This window comes from Dipteris shenzhenensis, chromosome 18, assembly GCF_047967505.1.
Source record: "Dipteris shenzhenensis isolate YYH24624 ecotype China chromosome 18, Dip_SZ_1.0, whole genome shotgun sequence".
Classification (NCBI taxonomy): Eukaryota; Viridiplantae; Streptophyta; class Polypodiopsida; order Gleicheniales; family Dipteridaceae; genus Dipteris; species Dipteris shenzhenensis.
Window position 1 is genome coordinate 44,283,560 of NC_141613.1, and position 22,029 is coordinate 44,305,588.

At 43.2% G+C, this 22,029-nt stretch overlaps 1 protein-coding gene and 1 long non-coding RNA gene across 4 annotated transcripts in view; one reads left to right on the forward strand and one right to left on the reverse strand.

Moving 5' to 3' along the window:
- The window catches only part of LOC147891275 (SPX domain-containing membrane protein OsI_21475-like), a 52,551-nt gene extending 31,323 nt beyond the window's left edge, over positions 1–21,228 (reverse strand). Inside the window, exons 1-10 of one of the 3 annotated variants that reach the window (XM_087389382.1) lie at positions 21,125–21,228; positions 20,665–20,809; positions 19,184–19,245; positions 17,022–17,142; positions 16,174–16,485; positions 12,891–12,989; positions 12,325–12,779; positions 11,906–12,216; positions 5,627–5,826; positions 5,328–5,518 (exon numbers count right to left, since the gene is read on the reverse strand). In XM_087389382.1, coding sequence (XP_087245508.1) covers positions 5,328–5,518; positions 5,627–5,826; positions 11,906–12,216; positions 12,325–12,779; positions 12,891–12,989; positions 16,174–16,485; positions 17,022–17,142; positions 19,184–19,236 — 1,742 coding nt within the window. In that variant the 5' untranslated portion in view covers positions 19,237–19,245; positions 20,665–20,809; positions 21,125–21,228. Of the gene's footprint in view, positions 1–5,327; positions 5,519–5,626; positions 5,827–11,905; positions 12,217–12,324; positions 12,780–12,890; positions 12,990–16,173; positions 16,486–17,021; positions 17,143–19,183; positions 19,246–20,276; positions 20,297–20,664; positions 20,810–21,124 lie in introns of those variants that run through there. The other 2 variants (XM_087389381.1, XM_087389383.1) reach the window with 2 other exon arrangements.
- Positions 19,222–20,347, forward strand: LOC147891276 (uncharacterized). Its single transcript, XR_015542588.1, has 4 exons — positions 19,222–19,304; positions 19,419–19,679; positions 19,781–19,968; positions 20,132–20,347. It is a non-coding gene; the product is annotated as an uncharacterized LOC147891276 (long non-coding RNA).
- Positions 21,229–22,029: the final 801 nt, after the last annotated feature.

Sequence of the window (22,029 nt, forward strand, 5' to 3'; positions counted from 1 at the left end):
TTCCAAGGCTCTACACCTCGGGTGAGGCCGCGAACAACCAACTTGCCCAGGAGGGCTCTACTATTGCATCTCTGGATCAATGATACCCAAGCCTCCCAGTGTCTGCTGCATGATCACCGTCTGCCAAGCGACCCGGGCTCTAGTATTCCTCGTGCTGTTTGAGCTTGCCCAAAGGAAGTTCCGAACCAACCGTTGGAGCTGCCCAATGCATCCTCAGTGAAAACACCGGCAGGACGCAATATAACAGGCCATGGCAAGGACCTGGTTTGCCACTAAGGCACGACCTGCTAGGGAGAGTTTGGCCGAGCTCTAGTAGAGAAGCTTGCCCCAAACACTCTCAAGGACCGGGGCGATCTGTTGCTCTACTCTAATGTCAATACCAACCTGGCATCCGAGGTATCTTGTTGTCTGGCCCCACGGTGGACAAAGTGCATAGGTTTCTTCACAGGCTGTGAGGAGACACATGAGATTCGTGAGTGGGGGAGTGACTTTGGCTTCAGATGGATACTTGATCCGCGCGCCCAAGGCCTCGCAGTAAATAGCCAGGGCTCCCCTGACTCTCTCCAAAGTCACTGTGGTGCCCTCAACATACAAGGGTGTGTCATCTACAAGCTCAAAGTCAAGCAACTCCTCCTCTTGTCTGATTGTGAGCCTCAACCCTGTGAGGCCCGCCACCTATGATCTCAAGTAATAGCCCAAAGCCTCTGCCACGAACAAGAAGAGGAAGGGAGCGAGTGGGCAGCCCTGGCGGACAGAGCGAGAGAGAGGAAAGGCCTTGCCCGTGTCCTCCGATAAGCATCTGGCTAGAGCTTCCCACATAAAGCGCGGAAACTCCTCTCACCCATCTATCTGAGAAACCCAATCTCTACATAGTAAACTCCAGGAAGGATCACTCCACGCTGTCGTAGGCCTTCTCAAAATCCAAGAGAAGGACGGCCAGTGGCTGTGACTCCTCCCTGGACCAATCCACTACCTCCCAGAACGTGAAGATGTTGTCCAGGATGCTGCGCTCTTGGACGAACCCGGTCTGTGTGTCGTGGATGATGTCAGTAAGATGGGGCCGTAACCGCAAGCACAAGACCTTGGCGAGGATCTTGTATGCAATATCAAGCAGAGTGATTAGTCTCCACTGCCGAATGTCTGACCTATCTCCCCTTCGGGTTCAAACAAATCCACCCCTTGCTCAAGGACTGAGGGAGGGAGCCCGTATCAAATATATCTTGGCAAGCTAGTCGGAAAGGGGTGGAGATAATCTCCTAGAAGTTCCGGAAGAAGGCCGAAGTCAAGCCATCCTCGCCAGGACACTTTTAAGTTGGAAGAGCATTGAGGGCTTCCCAGAGCTCCACATCCGTGAAAGGCTCCTCCAATCTGTTGCATAAATCCTACAAGACTACTTCGGAACGTGATCCCAAACTACCTCTCGGGCCACAAGACCAGCTGGAGTCATCCTCTCCGTCTGAAACAGCTAACTGTAAAAACTTGTGGTCAGGTCTAATATATCCTGCGGGTGAGTGTGCATGATGCCCTGTGGATCTCGGAGACACTACAACTGTGTGCCTGCCGATCGACACCCAAAGGTCTCAAAAAACTGCTTCGTCATCCTGTCCCCTTGCTCTACCCACCGGGCCCAAAAAGAGTGATAGGAGAACTCAGCCCTCCAAATCTCTGTGTCCTGAACCTCAAGGCGAGCGCTCTCAAACCTGTCGTTGCTAAGCCACTGAGAACCTGGGTCCTTCTCCTTGAGCCGCTCTATGGAGGCGAGGTCTCTCCTCAAAGCCCGCTCATGCTCCTATAGAGTCCTCTGCCTCAGGCGTGAGCCTCAACTCCTCACTCCTCCTCTGGATCGCATCGGCCACTCACGAAGCCCAGCCCTCGCACAGTGTCGCCTATGACTGCTTCCAATTCCATGCCATAACCTAGTGGATCTCCTTGTCCTGCAAGAGGTCCTCTGGAATGAGGACCCCCTTCTGGGGAAGACCTCGGCGGGGCTGATCTAAGTGAAGTACTCAAGAGAGTGGTCTCACACCGTGGTACCTGCTAGAATCCCAATAGAGCCGCCTCTGTGTTCCAAAGAACCATGCCCTCTCCCACGTTGCGAGACAGCTCGATAGACACAGATACGAGAGCTGCTTACATCTCATCAGAGTGCCACCAGGTTACCCGGATATATGAAACCTCAGCATGTACTAGGAGTGCTAGCCTTGAGCGCCTGACACGCTCCTATTGCTTCGCTACTCTAATATTTTGTTCACTAGCTGAGCATGTTAGCGTTTTAGCTTTTGCTTTCAGTTTTCAGCTTTTAGTTCTCAACAAGGGTCTTAGTGAACCCTTTGCTTCAGCCCTCAGTGGCTTGTATGAGGTACTTCTTGGATTCGCACTTTGTCTCATAGGCCTGCGAGGCCTCTTGCAGACGTTAATATCTCTCTCTCTCTCTCTCTCTCTCTCTCTCTCTCTCTCTCTCTCTCTCTCTCTGTGTGTCTATGTGTCTATCTATATATAGATAGACACATAGACACACACACACACACACACACACACAGAGAAGAAGAAGAAGAAGAAGAATATATTATCGTCCTCTGAAGACCAAAACCGGCCTATGGGACCTGGGCAATACAATATCACAAGTACATGAAAGCTCCTCCCGAAGATGGGAGGGTGGAAAGAGAGAGAGAGAGAGAGAGAGAGAGAGAGAGAGAGAGAGAGCGCACACACACACGTGTGCACAAACATATTATGCATGCGGGCGTGATGGTGTGGGTGGGTGGTGAAGGAACTAGGAACAGGGAGAGAGAGAGAGAGAGGCAATTACATGATGGAGATAGGATGAGACACAATGCACAAGATTGAGATTGAGCTTTTTTTTTTTAAATTAATCATAAGCAAGTACAAGAGCCTCATTTATAGGCTGGCCAGCACTAGGAGGTGGCACTAATTGCTCACCTACTAGACACATTCACACCCACACAACTGGACTCTAGGACACAATCACACTTGACTTCATGTTCTGACACCCCCCCATGAAGGAAAGGTGAGAGACTACTGGAATGGAACCAAGAACAAAACATGACAATGACCGAGTCCACTAATATGTGCAATGTCAGAACTAGACATGGCTCCCATGCTAACTCAGAGGCTGAAGTTTGAGCATGGTTCAGAGGTCGAACTGAGCACTCTCATGGCTTTACATCCCAACATAACTCAGAGGCTCATGTCTCAGTATGGATGTATGACCAACTCAGAGGTCTAGGAGACCAATGCACCAACATCTTGGAACTCATATGCCAGGTCTGATAAAAAAGACCCATCGACGCCAATACATGGCTCCCACAATACATCCCCCTCCTGACTCCAGAACAGAATGGTAGGGAGTCAAACATGAAAAAATAGCAAAGATTACATCATTTTAGGAGGACAATCCAAGGCTGAGAACCTTATGGACTCAATGACACTCAATAACACTTCATTACATTCATTGTGGGGGACAACCCGGGCAGAGGACCCAAATCACACAAAGTAAATAAAGGAATTAAAAATGTAGATCCCTCAGGATGAGAGATGTTCCCCAAGTAGCTGCCTGCACAAGTGTGCACATCCCTGTGTCGATGAAGTATGTCGATGAAGCGCATGGCGAGAATGCCCCGCAAAGCTAAAGTCGATGATGTCCATGGGAGTAGCTACCAAGGGAAATCACAGCATGACTCTCAAAATGTCGGGCTGGTGGCTACCAATGTTGAGTAAGCGGCCTCAAATGTGGTCAATTTTGTTTAATGCAGCAAAATCCCCAAACAATTGTACAATTCAGAGATGAATGTGTACTAATTTCACGAATGCCCCAATTTTTCACATGTTGGATGCTTCGATTCTGTTTTCAGTGAAGCCCCAAAAAGTGAGGAGCTAGTGCATCAAATTTTCCTCACTATTGGAGAAAGGGAAATTTCAGAAAACAAGAAGCCCAAGGTAATCAGTTGCAGGTCATTGCAAGTAGAGAATGCTTCAGGAAAGCGTCAACTTGTCAAGAGCAACATTTTCTCAGAAATGAAACGCTGGAGGAGACGATTAACTGGAGATGATAGAGTAGCCATGATATCTGAATTTTGTCGCCCGGGTGTCACAAGATCATCGCCTATTTTCTTCTCATCGCCAGAGGCAGCCCGCTTGAATCCGCCGATGTTTATTTTGAAGCATCACAACTATCTATGAACTGGCACCTTGAAACAATGTTCAAATGGTATCGATCAGCTAAACAACGTTCATCCCAGGTGCAAGAAAAAAAAACAATGGGAGATCCTCCAAATGACCACACAGATCTGAGCGATGGCAGAATCCTCCACGTGCAAGTTCAAGAGTGATGGCGTATCATCAATAGCAGGCAATAGTATGTCACACAACTCTCAACCCCCAAGGCAAGTCTTCATGTGATCTTCCAGCAGGTTAGGAACATTTTGCAACCGCTTCATAATCAATGGCTGTCGATTTTTGATTTAGCTAGTGACTATCAGATCACATCCGTGTGAGATAGAAGTGGCATAGATCTCCAGCAACAACAGCGTCAGTCTTCAAGAAGCTAGCAGCTTCATTGTCATGGAGGAAGAGACCAGCAAGAGGAGCAGATTCGTTCTCCTCCAAGAATGTTGATGGGCAACGTGAAGGGGAGCTAGGGAAAGCCTCAGCTCTGATACCACATGAAGGAACCAGGAACACATGAAGGAACTAGGAACAGGGAGAGAGATAGGCAACCACATGATGGAGACGGGATGAGGCACAATGTACAAGATTGAGATTGAGTTTTTTATAATAAAAAATCATAAGCAAGTACAAGAGCCTCATTTATAGGCTGGGCAACTTTATCTTCTCACACCCCTAAAACTAGGAGGTGGCACTAATTGCTCACCTACTAGACACATTCACACCCACACAACACCAGGACTCTAAGACACACTCACACTTGACTTCATGTTCTAACAGGTGGTTGGGCGTGCAGGCAGGTGTTGCACGTCCATGTGTACATACGGTTATACATGTGCCCATGCATGTAAAGTAGGAAAATGGGTGCTTAAGTGTGTGAGATACAAGAGGAAGGGGAAGAAGGGAGATCCTATCCCAAACATGATACAATGTAATAGTGGAAATTCAAGTATCAACAATAACAACAAAATGCAGTCATCTATTCCACAGCATGAATAACAAGTAGTGGTTATATGCAGTTCTGGAAACAGTGAGATAAGTAAACATGAGAGAGAGAGAGAGAAAGAGGTGGTGGGAGCATAAAGTTTAACAAATCTTGGAGGCACAAAAAATAGATGTAAATACAAAGAGTTCAAACTCACCTATCTTCAAATAAGTTGCTGATGTAGCTTCCTACTAGGAAATTCACTGGGAGAACGGTCAATCCCAGCAATGCAAGAAATAGTGCTACAGCACGGGTGGTCCAGTCGAAATAGTATGCTGTTACCACACTGGATTCTGAAAGTAAAATTTCCATGGCGTACTTCAACATGAAGTAAATCAACAATTGCACCTGCACCCACAAAAAATAAAATGAAGAGAAGAAATCAAAGCCAAGAAAACAGTACGTCAGACAAGTGACCTCAACACCTTGGGCGGGAAAAGAATGGAAGATGAAAACCTTCACAGGAGTGGTAAGAAGCTTGTATGCTTCCATAAATGACGTTGCTGGCTTATTTGAATCTTCTGCATCTTCACTACTCTCTAGGTCTACATCATCCTCCTCCTCATCGTCATCCTTTTCATCTCTACTAGGTTCCAGCAGTGGTTGTATCAATCCATCTTCTACTTGTTCCTCATTTACAATGCTTCTACTGCCATCTGCAAATAAATTTGTAAAACATGAAAGTTATCAATAATGTTTGTTCAACACATCAAAGACATAGCATTCACAAGATTATGATATGTCAAAAAATTCAAGATGCCATCTTAAATTTTTAGCCCCAAATCTATTTAATACTTAAAGAGACAAATATAGAACCCTACCTTACTACCTAAAACAAACACCAAAGCAATGAAGCCCACTTCCGACACAATGAGTATTAAAGATATCATAGCCAAAGAGTGTGTGAGATGTGATGTGTGATGTGTTGTACTAGGAGATCTAGTACTAGTTCATGTGTGAGTCATGTGTGAGTGCCACATGTCATCATGGGACTTATCCCATATGCACTTGGTGTAAGTGTGAGTGTGTAGCCTATAAAAGGCTTGTACTTCACTTGTCTCATTTGATGATGATGAATGAATGAAAGCCTTCCAAGGTTTCTACATTTGTGTATCATTTCTTCACTCCCTAGCCTATCTCTCTCTCTCACTCTCACCATGTTTCTAACAATGAGCTGCAGAGCATGTTCTCTTTCTAGTGCATCTCAAGGATCATATGAGGATAATGAGGAAATACACTTACAAAGACATAGGGAAACAAACTTGGAAGAATGCTCTAGAAAATATACTGCGCCAATGTATATCCCTCAAGTACCCTTAAGCCTTCATACGAATAAGCAAAGGATTGAGATGCCTCCAACATTAAGATATAGAATTTTTCCACTCATAAAGATACAACCTCTAGAACCAATGCCAAGCTTCTAACTTGATCTATAGATGCTAAAATGATCTTTACAAGGGATTCGTTTAAGGAATATGATAAAAACTATCCACCTAGCGCAAGAAGGGTTAAAAAAGATTCCCACATTATAACAACTTGAACTTGGGAGGCCCCTATACCTAGCTAGGTCCAGGAGGATTTTTTTGACCCCTTTCTCGTTGGGGTTTGATCCTGTCGAGAAGGATAGCCGCATGACGTCACTCTTCATCGTATTTCCCGGCTTTCCTCAAGTGTACCATCGACTTTTGCATTCCATTGGAGGCGCCTTTAGGATGGTTACTGAGATCCCCTCTCTCCCTGGGATGCCTTCCTTAGTAGCAGAGGCAGTTAGGTCGGATGGAGTACTGCGTGTTAGGGTCATTGTCTCTGACCCTAACATCTCGGATGACCACATTAAGCTTCAACGTCCGGATGGCTCCTTCTTCAGACAGAGAGTCGAGATTGCAAGGAGACAGGATCAGTGTAGGATTTGCAGACGTTTGGGCACTTTGCTAGAGGTTGCCCAAGGAAAAGAAATAAGAAAAGACCTAAAAGGTCCATGGGTGCGCCTCATAGCTCCACCCGGCTTGGACCATTCTCACGACCAGCTCCTACCTCTTCCCGCGCTGCTGGACCTTCGACTTCATAGCCAAACTAGCCTCTCAAATTGGTACTTCTTCAGTGCAACCAGGACCTTCAGCCTCTCATCCTGGTGCTTCTTTAGTGCGGACAAGACAATCAGCACGTCATGTTTATGTCATCCCCCGTTGGGTGTCTGTCAGAGTTGGGAAGCTAGTTCCACCTCAGGCTACCACTGATGGCACCGCGGACCCGTCTCTTCAGGTAGGAGACATTCATGTCCTGGTTTCATGTGCAGATGAGACTGCTCCTGCCCCTTCAGGTGTTCATGTGCAGGAGCGCTCACCTAGGGAGATCCTTATAGTAGAGACCCATGACTTAAAAATCCCAAAGTCGTGGCCAAGTTCATGCAACATCCCCCTCCCTCTCTTCCACTTCTATCTACACCCGATAGAGGTAAGGGGGTTATGGGTTCCACTCCTCCATCCGTAGGACTTCTTCGCACTCCTGCACCAAAGGTGTCTCGTAGGAATTCATTTTTAGCATTGGTAGACTTGGATGAGTTTGAGGCAAAGGGGGAGTTTGTACCCTCTACGCTCATGATTTCATTTCGGAAAGAACCTTAGCAAAGCTAAACCTAGAGTCTTTTCCATCTAATTATAAGGTCAAAGCTGCTTTTACCAAAACAAAATACAATTGCACTAGAGAAGTTAAGAATCTTGAAATCTCAATGAAACCCTACAAGGATACACGAGACTTTCTAGTGGCACCCCTACAGGGAGTGGACATCATCTTAGGAATGCCATGGAGGCATCAATACAATCCTAAGATAGATTACGATTCACATCAGATGTGGATTGAGAAGGACAGACAAGAAATATGTCTGAAAAGCTCAATGAAATCTGAGGACAGTCCTTTACTCAACCACACACAAGCCAAAAGAGCAATTAGAAAGAGCAATTAGAAAATGTAAGAAGACATATCTTATTTTGGTGAATACGGTAACGGCTACTCAGCCAAACACTAAGCCTACGCACCAAAAATTTCTTTCTCAAATTTTTGATTGTTTCTTAGAGGATTTACCGCCTGGACTACCATGTTCTCGACTTGAAGATCTTATTTTGGTGAATACGGTAACGGCTACTCAACCAAACACTAAGCCTACGCACCAAAAATTTCTTTCTCAATTTTCTGATTGTTTCTTAGAGGATTTACCGCCTGGACTACCATGTTCTCGACTTGAAGATCATAGGATAGAAATCCTACAGGGCAATACTCCACCTTGCAAAGCTCCTTATAGAGTCAACCAGCTAGAGCAAAAGGAAATACAAAAGCAAGTGGAGGAACTGATAGAGAGAGGATTGATAAGACCCAGTAGTTCTCCTTATGGAGCACCTGTCTTATTGTCAAAAAGAAAAATGGAACCTACCGAATGTGCATAGACTATCGTGCACTGAACAAAATCACAGTGAAGAATAAATATCCAATCCCTAGGATTGATGATCTTTTGGACAAATTGAAAGGGGCCAAGGTCTTCAGTAAGATAGATCTCAAATCTGGCTATCATCAAGTTCGTATGATAAAAGAGGATATATACAAGACTGCCTTTAGAACTCAAACGGAACATTATGAGTTTCTAGTTATGCCTCTTGGGCTAACTAATGCTCCAGCTACTTTTAGTAGAATGATGAACAGAATCCTTCTTAAACACCAAGATTGAGTGGTAGTATTTTTCTATGATATTCTGGTGTTTAGCATAGATGTTGAGGAGTATAAGGAACATCTAAAGCTAGTCTTTTCACTCTTGAAAGAAAATCAATTGTACATAAATCTTGAAAAGAGCAGTTTCTTTCAAGATTAGATAGAGTATTTCGGTCACATTGGGATTCGAGTAGATCCAAAGAAGAGTGCATAGTCACATGGCCTAAACCCCGAGACATACATGAATTAAGATCATTCTTGGGATTGTGTAGCTTTCATAGAAAGTTCGTCAAGAATTTTGCATACATTGCATACCAAGCATTTCTTATGGACTGAGCGTCAAGATAAATCTTTTACAGCTTTGAAAGAAGCTCTCACACAAGCTCCTATGTTGCAATTACCCGATTTTTCTAGACCATTCTTTGTAGTTGTAACCGATGCTAGTGGATATGGAATTGGAGCTGTACTTATGCAAGATGGACATCCAATAGCATATGAGAGCCGAAAATTAAAACCAGCGGAATGCAATTACAGTACATATGATAAAGAATTAACCGCTCTGTTGTGCATGCTTTACGAATGTGGAAACATTATTTGATGGGAGCTGAGTTTCTTATCAAAACCGATCAGCAAAGTATCAAGCATTTGTTGACTCAGCCACTAATATCCGATAGACACATCAAGTGGGCATCATTTATACAGAGTTTTCAGCCCATGATTCAGTATCAACCTGGAAAGGAAAATGTAGTTGCTGATGCTCTTAGCAGAAAGCCAAGTATTAATCACATTACTGCTGTAGAGACCCAGCCTTTTGAAGGTATGAAGAATTCTTATCAAGGGGATCCAGACTTCTCTGATATATGGAACAAATTAGAAAATAACAATTGGAATCCTATGTTGGACTATTCATGCAATGATGGATACCTCTTTTATCAAAAGAAATTATGCATCACTCGACCCTTTAGACAAATTGTAATGGGGGAAATGCACCAACCACCATATATGGGACATAGGGGAATGACTGCCACTTTGCAAGTGATAGCAAGAGAATTCCATTGGCCTACTATAAGAAAAGATGTGGCTAAGTTTGTAGCCGAATGCATCACTTGTCAGAAGATCAAGAGTTACAAAGGAAAGATCCCAGGATTGCTTATGCCTTTGCCTATTCCTGCGCAACCTTGGGAACAAATATCTATGGATTTCATAACAGGTTTTCCTACTACATCGAATCAAAATGATATGATTTGGACGATAATAGATTGCTTTCAGAAATATAATTTCTGTAACAATTCAGGTTGCAAGCTCTTCTATTATTTCATGTAATACTTTATGTGAGGGTTAAGCTTTCATTTCGGATTGTGTGAGAGAGAAACACAAGTTTGTTGGCTGAACCCCTCATGGGGGGGCTTTCCTGTGACAGGTTTCTTAGGATGCATGGTTCACATGATAATATGGACCTTGATTGGCTGTAGAATGCATGGTTCACGTGATAATATGGACCTTGATTGGCTGGAGATATGTGGTGCTGCATGTCTATTGGATGAGGCGGTCGTTTCTGCATGCATTCAACATGTTATGTTGGGGCAAGCTCCATTGACCAATCAAAGACAATTGGCTACGTGATCGAAGGGAGTTTTGGCGGTGTGCTGAGACTTTGATCGCTTTGATAAATGATGAGAGTCTATATATCTTTATCAAGTAAATGGATCAACTCACCAAGCACTGAGGGATTTGTATGTTTGCACGGGGAAATTGACTAAAAATGGTGAGCTTTTCACCAGATTGAGGGTATATGAGTTATGCTTAGAAGAATTGTTACCTTTAAAGCTTATTGTGCCTTCAATTTTTGCTGAAAGGAGTAATACTCCATTCAAAAAAATAAAGTACTAACTAATAACATCAGAGGTGGAGAGATAAATCTCAACCCGTAACCTCGCATAGCCTACTGTCGGGAGATCGAGGTCAATCCCAATCCTACACGTCGATGAAGAGCCCCCAAAAAAAGGGCGCTCTTGACTGGTACCTTGCCCCAACAGGTCAGACTTCGAAAACCTGCTTAGTAGGGAACCTGCTTTCCTTCCGCATGATGTGCCAGAAACAATCGAGGGAACAAACAAAGGCCTGCTTTTGTCCAGCATGTAAACACGTGTGCTAGAAACTATTTCAAGGGAGCAAATAGTGAACATCATGCTAAAAAGGAACCATCAAAACACTGGTGAGAGAAAAAAAAATCGATTAGTTCCTCTTACTCTCCTAAACTGGATGCAGTAGAAAAGGCCACGTCCAACCACTGCAGCAATCTCTCAAAATCAATGTCCCCCGAACTAGCTCCCTCTTGAAGAATCCCTCTCTGAGCCAAAGCTTGATGGGAAGGGAGGGCCGGCGGAAGAAGGGGGGAAAGGGGGGGGTTGAGCAAGAATCCAAGTGTTGTCCCAGCTTGAACAGGGTGTGGCCAGGACAAGGAGAAGTGTTTTCTATCAGACTATTTAGCCTAGAACTATTGTGCCTTGAATTTCATTCCGGAAGTGCTTTCTACTAGAGTGTTTAGCCTTAAGAACAATTTGGGTCTTGCCACTTTGAACCTTACAATTAGAATGGAAGGCTCCTGTCATTAAAGCTTAGATGAATGTCTTTCAGCCAAAACAAAAAAAATTTGACCACTTTCCTGACACAAAGAAGCTTTTGATGCAGGAGCAACTGTTTGTATATGAATATAAGCTGTCTTATCTGAGCATGCGTTTTACTATTAGACATTCGTGCCCTCTCCTTAGAGAGATGAGACTTTTTGCTGGATCAAGGAGAGTAATTATGTAGGAACTTATCTATTCTAAGATAAGGCTTCATTAAAGGCCATGTCTAGGACAAAATAGGGGGTGTGATAGTATCCTGTGCTGCTCATCCTATGTATCCTATTTGGTGTTTATCTTGATATGGAAAAAAAGCTGCTACCTTGCCAAATCTAGGATGTCGGGGAGGAGATAGCAAAAAGAGAGAGAGAGATTTATGGAAAGGCTGACTAGAAATAACGAAGGCTACCTTCATTTGCTATTGCAGGTGATTGAACATCTTCCTTTGTACTCTGATCTCGAACAGGCTCTTTGAAACCCATCCAAAGCCAGATAAGATACAGCAGCCAGCAAGCAGCCATTACCCATCCAGGCAAAGTATTTGCATTGAGAGTCAATCCTAGAAAGGATTTTTGTATTTCAAAAAAGCCTGCTAGGGCAGGTCCTGCTGCCATACCCAAGGCACTTGCACTGACAAAGGCAGCTGAAGCCTGCAGTCGCTTTTTAGCAGGCACCCAGTCACTAATGTATCGCCTGTTTACAGCCCTTGCTGAGCCCAGCCTGCAATGCAAAGCTTAGGTCACTTCCAGTAAGTTCAAATTGTCAAACCCATTAAACAGAAACTAACAGCTTGCAATTGATAAAAGGAGGCAAGTGCTAAGGCATTACCCACAAAAGAGCCGCCCAATGATAAGAAGAGGAAGGGAATTCAGATCATACGCCAGAGCATACAGTACATTCCCAAGGAATAAGACAAGACTGCTAAAAATGAGAGGCCTGTTATATGATGTATTAGACCATGCACTAAAATAAACGGAGGAGACCAACTGTGCCACGGCCATTGAACCTATGATCACCCCACATAGAGTAGCAGCTGCCCCGAGGCTGATAGCATATTTATCTGCAGTGGGTACAATTATATATGTATTTACCATGTACAGAAACGTGTTTACTAGATTAAGAACAAGAGACATGAAGTGATATTGTTCGTTGATGAACTCATCTTCAATTCTAGGAAGCTCATCTTCTTTGCCAATCAGTGCATGTGTTCCTATGAACTGAAGAAAGCTTGTTGAATTTGTGAGCCGCTCTTGAGCAGCCTTTATAGAATGAATAACTGGCTCCTGCAGAACAACAGCACCCACCTTCATCAACACAATACGTACTCTTATTTGCATGCCAAAATAAATTTAAGAACAGAATAAAGATGTGTCACAAGGGGAAGGCCTCTTAACCTCCAGGTAAAAACCCGCAGGGTCATCATATATTGACCTTGTTTGATTTTCCAACTCAGCAAGGCTTCGGGAAAGTGCACCCACCATAGCACCTATACCCTGCTTTGTCATCATCCATGTGGTTAAGTAAGAGTTCCGCAATAATCACAACCACATAATCAAAGGAGTTTCCAAAGGGCCCTAGAAAATCACAAGGTATATTTGAAAGTACCTAAGAATTCTAAGACTATGAGGAAAGAGGAGCAATAGAAGTTATCTTCAAGGTGTTGTGAATCCTTTTAAGACAACCAAGAAGCTATGTGATGTTGCTCATTTATATGTATACATACATATGTCTGTACATACGTACGTACGTATGTATGCTCTCTCTCTCTCTCTCTCACACACACACACACACACACACACACACACACACAGACTTTTTTTTTTGGTAATATCCAGTGCATATATTTATATGATCATAAATTTACATGATGGGAGGTCTCCAAAATGGAGAGTATCCCAAAGTTTAGAAGCATAAAAAGAAAAGCTGTATGCAAGAAGCATCCATATCACCCTCATGGCAGGCATCATATAAGGATTGTCGCAATGAGGCTCGGAAAGATTCATATGACTTCTGAATCTGCTGACCCAAGTATGCCAAATTATGCTCACTCCAGATTGTCCAAAGAGCCCAATATCGCACCCCAGAGACAAATAGTGAGTATTGAGACAAAGACTTCATAAATCTGCCAAAGAGCCATAAATGTTTCCCAAAATTATGACTTGTGAAACGGATCCGAAGATAATCTGAAATTGTCCTGAGGAGGATCTTAGTACACGGGCAGTGCCAAAGCAAATGAATAACAGTCTCTGAAGGAGCCTGACATCTTAAACATGTGGATGGTGCAATGCGACGTTTAGCAAGTGTGACCCCCACTGACATACATCTCCAAAGAAAAAGTCTTGGTTTCAATGGCATTTTACACTCCTGAGATTCTTCCGCCACCATGAGAGGGGCTTTCTTATATGCCACAGAGAATTAGCATATTGCTGAATCCATGGAGCAGGTTGAAGAAGCCTATAGGCTTTGATGGAGGTTAAGGCAGGAAGAGGAATAGGATGAGTGCATGTAGCAGAGGGTTGCAATTGCCAATCCGTAAGCCTGTCGGTGTCAGCCACAGGAGGATCAGGTAGAAAAGGATGTAATAAATCAGCAATTTTCTTCCATATAGACCTATGATGCATTCCCAATGCATAGGAAGCAGTGGCCTGAGGAAAAGATAAGACATATCCCTAATCATCTACCACATCATGTATGTATCTAATTCCCAATTTCATGAGATTGTAGGCCCGAACAGGTTCCTGTAAAGCTAGCGGAATTGCAAAAATGGCACTCCAATGAATACTTTCTTTCCTCATTGAGTTTGTCCTCGAGCAACTATCAGGAGCCCATTTGACCTTAGAAAGTACTTGTTTCCAGTCAACTATCAGAGCAGTAGAGAAAGGACAGCCAGGTATCTTCCCTACAAATCTGCCAATGACAACCTCCCAATGATCAGTAGTCCAATGACCATAAGCACAAGTCCTCATGTTGACACACATGGATGCTCGCATACGAGTCCATGGCTGTTGTTGGCGGAAAAAAGTATGCAGCATAGTCGCCTTCCTTGCAAGCACATGATATCTTATATTGAGGACATTAAGTCCACCATGCATCCTAGGAGAGCACACCATTTCCATCTTCATCAGTCTCAATGCTTTCACAGCAGTTTTTGTCCTCCATAACATCTCCATAGCTTGAGACATAAAGGCTGAAATATCCCTGAAGGACCAATGTATCAAAGGCAAATAGAACTGGACATAGGACATTACAATGGACTGTACTATTTTGAGCCTGACATGAAGAGGCCAAGTAGAAATCTTCCAGTATTCCAGTTTATGTTGAAGCCTTTGGAAGATCCATTTTAGCTGCTGCTTCCTGGTGATATGCCATCCTATGGGATATCCCAAATGCCTGACTACATCTTTGGAATGCACCACCTGACCTGGGCAAAGAATAGAATGCCAATCACATTGTGTCAGGGGAAGTAATTTAGATTTGTCAAAATTGACATGCAATCCTGCTGCCAAACCATACAATGAAAGAGTGGTCATAAGCATGTGAACTTCCCGGGGAGAATTGTTTAGCATAAAGAAGAAATCATCAGCATATGCTTGTGCCAAAAAAGATGCAGCTCCATGGATTTTTAGACCAGTCATCTGTCCTGTGTTTGTAAGATGATCAAGATACATTAAAAGGGGATGAGTCGCAATGGCATAGAATAGAGCACTAAGAGGGCAGCCCTGCCTAACTGATCGGCCCAATGTCCATGACCGAGACAGATGACCCCCAAGAATGCACTGAGAAGTAGAGTCAGAATAAAGCCAGTAAACTGCATTTGCTATCTTGGGACCAACAGTATCAAATGCCTTAGCAATATCCACCTGCAATATAAGGACATCTTGATGCGAATACTTAGCATATTCAATTGCAGTCAAGGCATTGGAAATATTATCATGGATTTGTCTTCGCGGCACAAATCCATACTGATGACGATGAAGTCCCGCATCCAGTATCCTATGAAGCCTATGCACAATCATTTTGGTAATGAGTTTGTAAACTATAGGCATCAAAGTAATAGGCCTCCAATCTGACATATGGTCACACAGATGTTTTGGGCACAAGTTTGACTATGCCATGCTTCCAAGAGTGCGGTAACTGATTTTCTTGCCAGGCAACATTGATCATGTGCAAGAGGGCATCTTTCAAATCATCCCAAAAAGAAATATAAAATTCCACCGTAAGGCCATCCCAGCTAGGGGACTTGTATTTGCTGAGGTGGAACAATGCATTATCAAGTTCTGTGTCAGTAAAAGCTCTCTCCAAGGTAAGAGCATCGTCCATTTCCACTATTTCAGAAACATATTTGAAAAATTCAGTCCTCGCATCAGTCATTTGATTTGATGGGGAACCAGGAGCAGAGAACAATTTCTAGAGATAATTTTGGCATTCATCTTAGAGATCAGAGAAAGAGTGCGTCCAAGAGCCACACACACACACACACACACACGTGTGCATGCATGGTTAGGTATGTCTCTGTTGTAGGTGAGTGCACTTGCGCATGTATGCAATCACGAGCTTAGTGATGTGTTCAGACTTTCATAACAAGAAGGTGGGCAAACAGGATATTCAAATCTCACAATTTAAACAAGAAGCATCCTATAAATCAAGTGTGTTAAAAAGTGCAGGTTGCAAACTGACCACATGCCTGAAAACTTGCTGTAGTTGTGAGTACGGATGATTTGAACGGGTTGCGACATAATAATCAGTGAGCCTATATGCCACTCGCTTGTCAAACTTTTTCAAAATCTTCCGTAAGCCAGTGGCATTGATTTCAACAAAATGTAGTAACTTGAGGAGGTCCGTTCCCACAGCTCGATATGCCTCTATAGACTGACAAATACGAGATGAGTCTCCACTTTCTTTAACCATTTCTCGCTCCTCACCAAGTACTGCCAAACGAGCTGCAAGATATCCTTGCTGCTCAAGTAAAAATAGAACAATTTTCTCAATCTGCAAGAATGATTGCCAACGAATCAATGAAATATGTCCATGGTTTCTTAGACATTCTCAAAGTCTCTTCCTCGTCTATGCTAATTCAAGATTTCTATAAAAACAGAAAATAAAGCAATTCAAGATTCTTGAAGACATATTTTTCAATGCATAAAATACAGCAGTACATAAACATCAGATCAAAGAAATTTAAGAATGTATAACTACCCTGAGCTCGTAGTCAAGTCTAGATGCCATTACTCAAAGACTACCAAGAGCTTATTGTATTAAATAGGCAAAATATTCCTTCTTTATAATGAATTGTTGTTTTTTTCACTTGGATATTATGTTGTTTAAGAAAAGGTATGGATGCTAAACGCTTAGCTACTAGCAGCAGAACATTGAACAAAAATCTGCATATTTTAGATTATGTGACGACTTCAATGTAGAAGAATGGTGGACATTGGAAAACAAGCTCACATGCTGAGAAAGAGTTAAAAATACAGTATATAGGAAACCAAATGTAGCGCATCTCGAATGAATAGCTGATTATGTACCTGCCAATCAAGTAGCCTTGTAAACTCTTTTCGTATATTTGTGCGTTCTTCTTGGCTCCTTCCCTGTGCTCGAACATAAATCTTCAGCTGCTTCTTCATCATCTTGTAATTTATGTAATACCTAAATACACAGTAGATACATGGTAAGAAACACACATATCCTTGTTTGATGAGCTCAATCATGGCATATTCAAACAATACCCTCAAACAAAAACCCATTCTCTCTCTCTATATATATATATAAATACATACATACATACATACATACATATATGTATATATACATAAATTTTTTATAACTATATAGATAAGGCTCGAATATGTCCAATCTTACAAATTAAATTTTTTCTAGAACAACCAAAAGAACAAAGGAAAGAAGGGAGTTTGTAAGAAACTTTAAACAAAATTATCAGAAAATGAGGAAATGAAAAACTAATAATAACTTGGTAAGCAAAGCTACGCTTATGTTCTCATCAGTACCCAAGCATAAGCTGCCTGCCATCTGGGTTTCAAAAGATTTCAAGTCTTTCGTGTGTGTGTGCAAAGCTGAAAATTCTGGTTTATCGGAAGCGTGGTCCAAAATTCCCAAGAAATCAGCTTTTCATGATTATATTGGTAATAACCCAGCCAAGGGTGGATTGTTCAGAGCAGGTGCTATGGACAACGGTGACAGAATAGCTGTCGGTTGGTTAGGGCATGCCATCTTCAAGGATAAGGAAGGTCATAAGTTACTTGTGCGCCGTATGCCCACCTTCTTCGAGACATTCCTGGTGGTCCTGGTCGACGGGGAAGGCATCGTAAGGGCGGATGTTCCATTCAGACAGGCGGAATCAAAATACAATGTTGAACAAGTAGGTGTAACTGTCGAATCTCATGGTGGTGAACTAGATGGAACTAGTTTCAGCGACCCCGCAGGTGTATCACATCCAGCTGGTAATGCTGTCGTTTTCCCCTTAACAATTGCATTTCGTTCCGAAAAATTATGTCATACCGATCCTATTTCTCCCTATCCCCATCAGTTTGTGCTGGTGCATAGTAACGTAGATTGGGCAACCTTCGGAACTCTAGCTCCTGCTACTAACTGAAACCCCCCCACCGGTTTCATCGGGCCGGGCCTGTAGACGCCCACCTATCAGCATTAATCGCTAGATAAGGTACAAATTTATTCATTCCTTATGTGGGGGAAAATAATACTTCTTCTACTGGAGCTGGCGAGGATTCTTCCAATCCAACGGACTTTTCTTATCCCCCATTTGTTAGATATGGATACCGAAGCCCGAGAAAGAGGAAAGCAACCGCTTCTTGCCTTCAGCCCTCATTCGTTTCGCCAACCACTAGGTGTAACTGTCGAATCTCATGGTGGTGAACTAGATGGAACTAGTTTCAGCGACCCCGCTACAGTGAAGAAATATGCTGCTGATCTTCCCCAAGGGTTCACATCGACGGGAAGGTTTGGCACCTCGATGTCGGCCTTGTGGTTGGCTTTGCAGGTCGGCCTGCCGGCTTTATTTACTTATTTATTTATTTAGGTAAAAGAGTCCCTCCTACAACCAGGTATGCACAGAGAATACCATAAAATAAGAATGTCAATACGCATGTACAAGCTCAGAAAAGAGGAAAATGTGTACACCAAATCCAGGCACAATCGCCCATTTTAAGTTAGAGCCAGCCATTGATAAGCAGACACGAAGTTTTTCTGCTCTCCTGCTAACAAAAAGAGAATATGCAGTAGATTTGAAGTGTTACAAATGTGTCCTGAAGCACTCAAATCCACACACTAGGACCCACTGATAATATCAGTGTCCTTCAGTGACAAATGTAGCTGTTATTCAAAGTGACTTGTTTGAATGTAGAGAAAGTATTGTTCCTTCAAGCACCAACTTAGCAGTTCGAATGAGCTAGTCAGACTGCCATTATATTTCAATACTGTAATAACCTGGTTTTTAAAAAGCATAACTAATTCAGTTTCACCAAGAATCGTCATCAAAGCCTTCTTATTTCACTGCAAGTCTCCTGATATTTCACTTTCTGATGGTTAGCTGTCATTTGAAAATCTTGGACATTAAAGAGAGAGCATTTTAGATCAAATTCGATTCACCCAAATAAATAAGCAGCAATAGCATCTGTAATTAAACAAAAAATTTAGCAGCTGTATAACTTACGGTTCCCATTCTGGATTCAGCGACTCACGCAATTTCTTGCCAAATCCAACCATATTCTTCAACTGCAAAACAGAGAGAACAAGTAATCAAAAGCCAGCTTGGTTCTCAAGATACCAGAAAGGTAAGTGAAAATACAGCATGGCATGCAATAACTTTTTTATTTGTTTACTTTTTAGCAAAAGAGCTTTTACATTTATTAAAAAACAATTTACAATGATAGAACCGGCTCTTCCAGGAGCCCTCTGTTATTGAGGATATGGCATGATCATCCCTGCCTGACAACAGAAACAGAGATAGACATATTTCTACATCAAGCTACCCAAAACAAGCCAGGCATAGATGCACTGCGAAGCGCTTCCTCCAGCTTCACAATGTCAGCTTCATTATCCCTTCTGATCCAAGAGCACAAAAGCCTTTCCCTGCAAATTTGGGGCATAATTACCACATTGGCAGCATTTATGGCTGCCTACAGCTAGCAGATAGACGGGGCACTCAGGTAGCATCTCAAGCTTGATGCTTCGAGCATTGGCCTTGCTATGTTCATCCCCAACTGAGACGGCTTTCATATGCCCTTTTGCCAATTGATGGTGATTGCAGGAAGTAGGGAATTCATATTTGCAAAGGGTGGATTACATTGGTTGCAGAAAGGGTGGATTACATTGGTTGCAGTTGTTGTCGCATGGGACAGCTTTGTGAGATGAAAATCAAAACACGTTTAATACAAGGAGAGGGGGGAGGGGAACCAGTTTTGATCTATATGCAAGGCTAAGGTTGACAAAGACATGGTATGTCGCTTTTTTATTATGCCGCATCTCACGTTGTCTGATACATCTTCGTTATCGTTCTACAGGTCGAGTTGTGTGTCTAAAACGCCCTACGTTCCTAGATACCTCAAAACGATGCCATAGCATAAAGGGACCTAACATAGGAAACGCCCACTATTTCCAGATCATCACAGGCTTTGGACCCGACTCTCAAGAGATACATATTCTGTTGCTCAGTCTCTCCCTCGCCAAGAACCAACTGTCCCAATTCGGGAAGCAGCTATGTGTACTCGATCGATATAGAAACAATTCTTTTCAAATGCTCTCACCTGGCGACTGGTACAATTTTGTCGCCAAATTAAGTTTGGCGCTCTCTCTCTCTCATGCCAACAATAATTTATCATGCCAACATGCAAAGCCAGTCTGGGCGACATTCCCACGTGAACTAGTCTGTAACGTGAATTAGTGCGCTTGCACAGACTGAATGTTCCATTTAGCACAGAAGTAAAGGAGGTACAAAAACAAGAATCTCGTAGATAATAAGCTGAAGATAGTTAAAATCTTAGAGGTGGCATCTGCGAGTCTTAATTTTCCGAGATGCGGCCCACAACGATATTTTCGCAGAACAGTGCTGCGCCGAAAATTCCTAGATGTAAACCAGGTTGCGATAGTAAGTAAAGCGACTTCCGTGTTTCTGGTGGTAATTTCAAGCCATACCTCAATCGCAAAGTTGGACTGACTGACAGAGCGTCACGAAATGAAGCGTCTTTCGATAATATGCAATTGAGAATTTGAGTTATGTTCTACTCATTGCCAACAGGAAATGGTTTTACTGTAGTACTGATTCCCAATCGGAAACGCACTGCAAACATGCAGATGCTATACTTAGTAATCCCTTATTGGAAAAAGCAACGCAAAGATGGGGCATGCCGCCCCCTCCCCCCCTCACACACACAGATTGGTTGAAAGTAAGCCATCCGAACCTTTATAATTCGTCCAGCTTCTGTGTAGAACACAATATGATAGTAGATTGTGTATGGGCAGGAGGACAGTAAACCACACTAAAATAAACAGAGAGTTGCTAATCAAGTAAACTGTGCAGCGAAAGGAACGGAAGGAAGCATTAGCGCAGGATACGAAATGAGCAATTTGAGAGCTTCGTTAATGAATTGGATACCCAAGAAGATATCGACGAGGGCGAGAGAAGCCAATACCGATAGTAAGTAGCACAGTTATATAAGATACATTCTGGCGGTGGCCAAAGCTATGGCGGTGGAGAAATTGTGGATGAAAAATCGGAATTGTTGATGAGAAATCTGGAGGAGCTGAGGCGTTTGACTGCGAGAGGTGAAGAATTTGCAGAGAAAAAAAAGATGAAGATGATGAAGATCAAATTGATGACGACGATAAAAAGACAGCATTTATTCCAAGGCCTCTCGCATTCATACACAGAATGTCGCATGACATGCACAACACTAAGAGCCCATTCCCACGTACTCCCAATGCCCACACCTCCGACTTCTCAACGCGCTTGCTAACGCCGCCTCTGCTCGCCTCACCACATCTCGATCCCGTGGATGTTTCATGGCCAGTGCTATTGGTGCGCAGCTAGATAGCTTGCGCACATGACAGGATTCCGATTGCAATCCGGTAAGGGTGGACTTATCGGAAGCAGGGGCACATGGCTGTCGGAAGGTTGCTCGACCCTGCTGGAAGTAGGGGCACATGAGAGGATCGAAATTTGATTACATGGCCCTGCGTTCCGACTGGATATCCCCTCTTGCCGGACCTTGCCTGCTGGTGCAATCCGTTTGCAACCGTCAGGCATCGGATAGGCTTCCGATCACACACTTCATCATAGAATGGGAAAGAGGGGGGTGGGACAGATTCATCATGGAGATGGCACAATCAATGCTCAAAGGCAAAGAACTGTGTTGAAGCAGGGCACATTGCAATGTATGTACTCAATTTGAGTTCGCTAATTGTTTTGCGGCAAGGAGCCCACATTATAGGTGGTGGCGGTTTGAGAGGAGGTTTGGACCCATACTCACTCGATCGTCACTCATCCCACATTGCATCAAT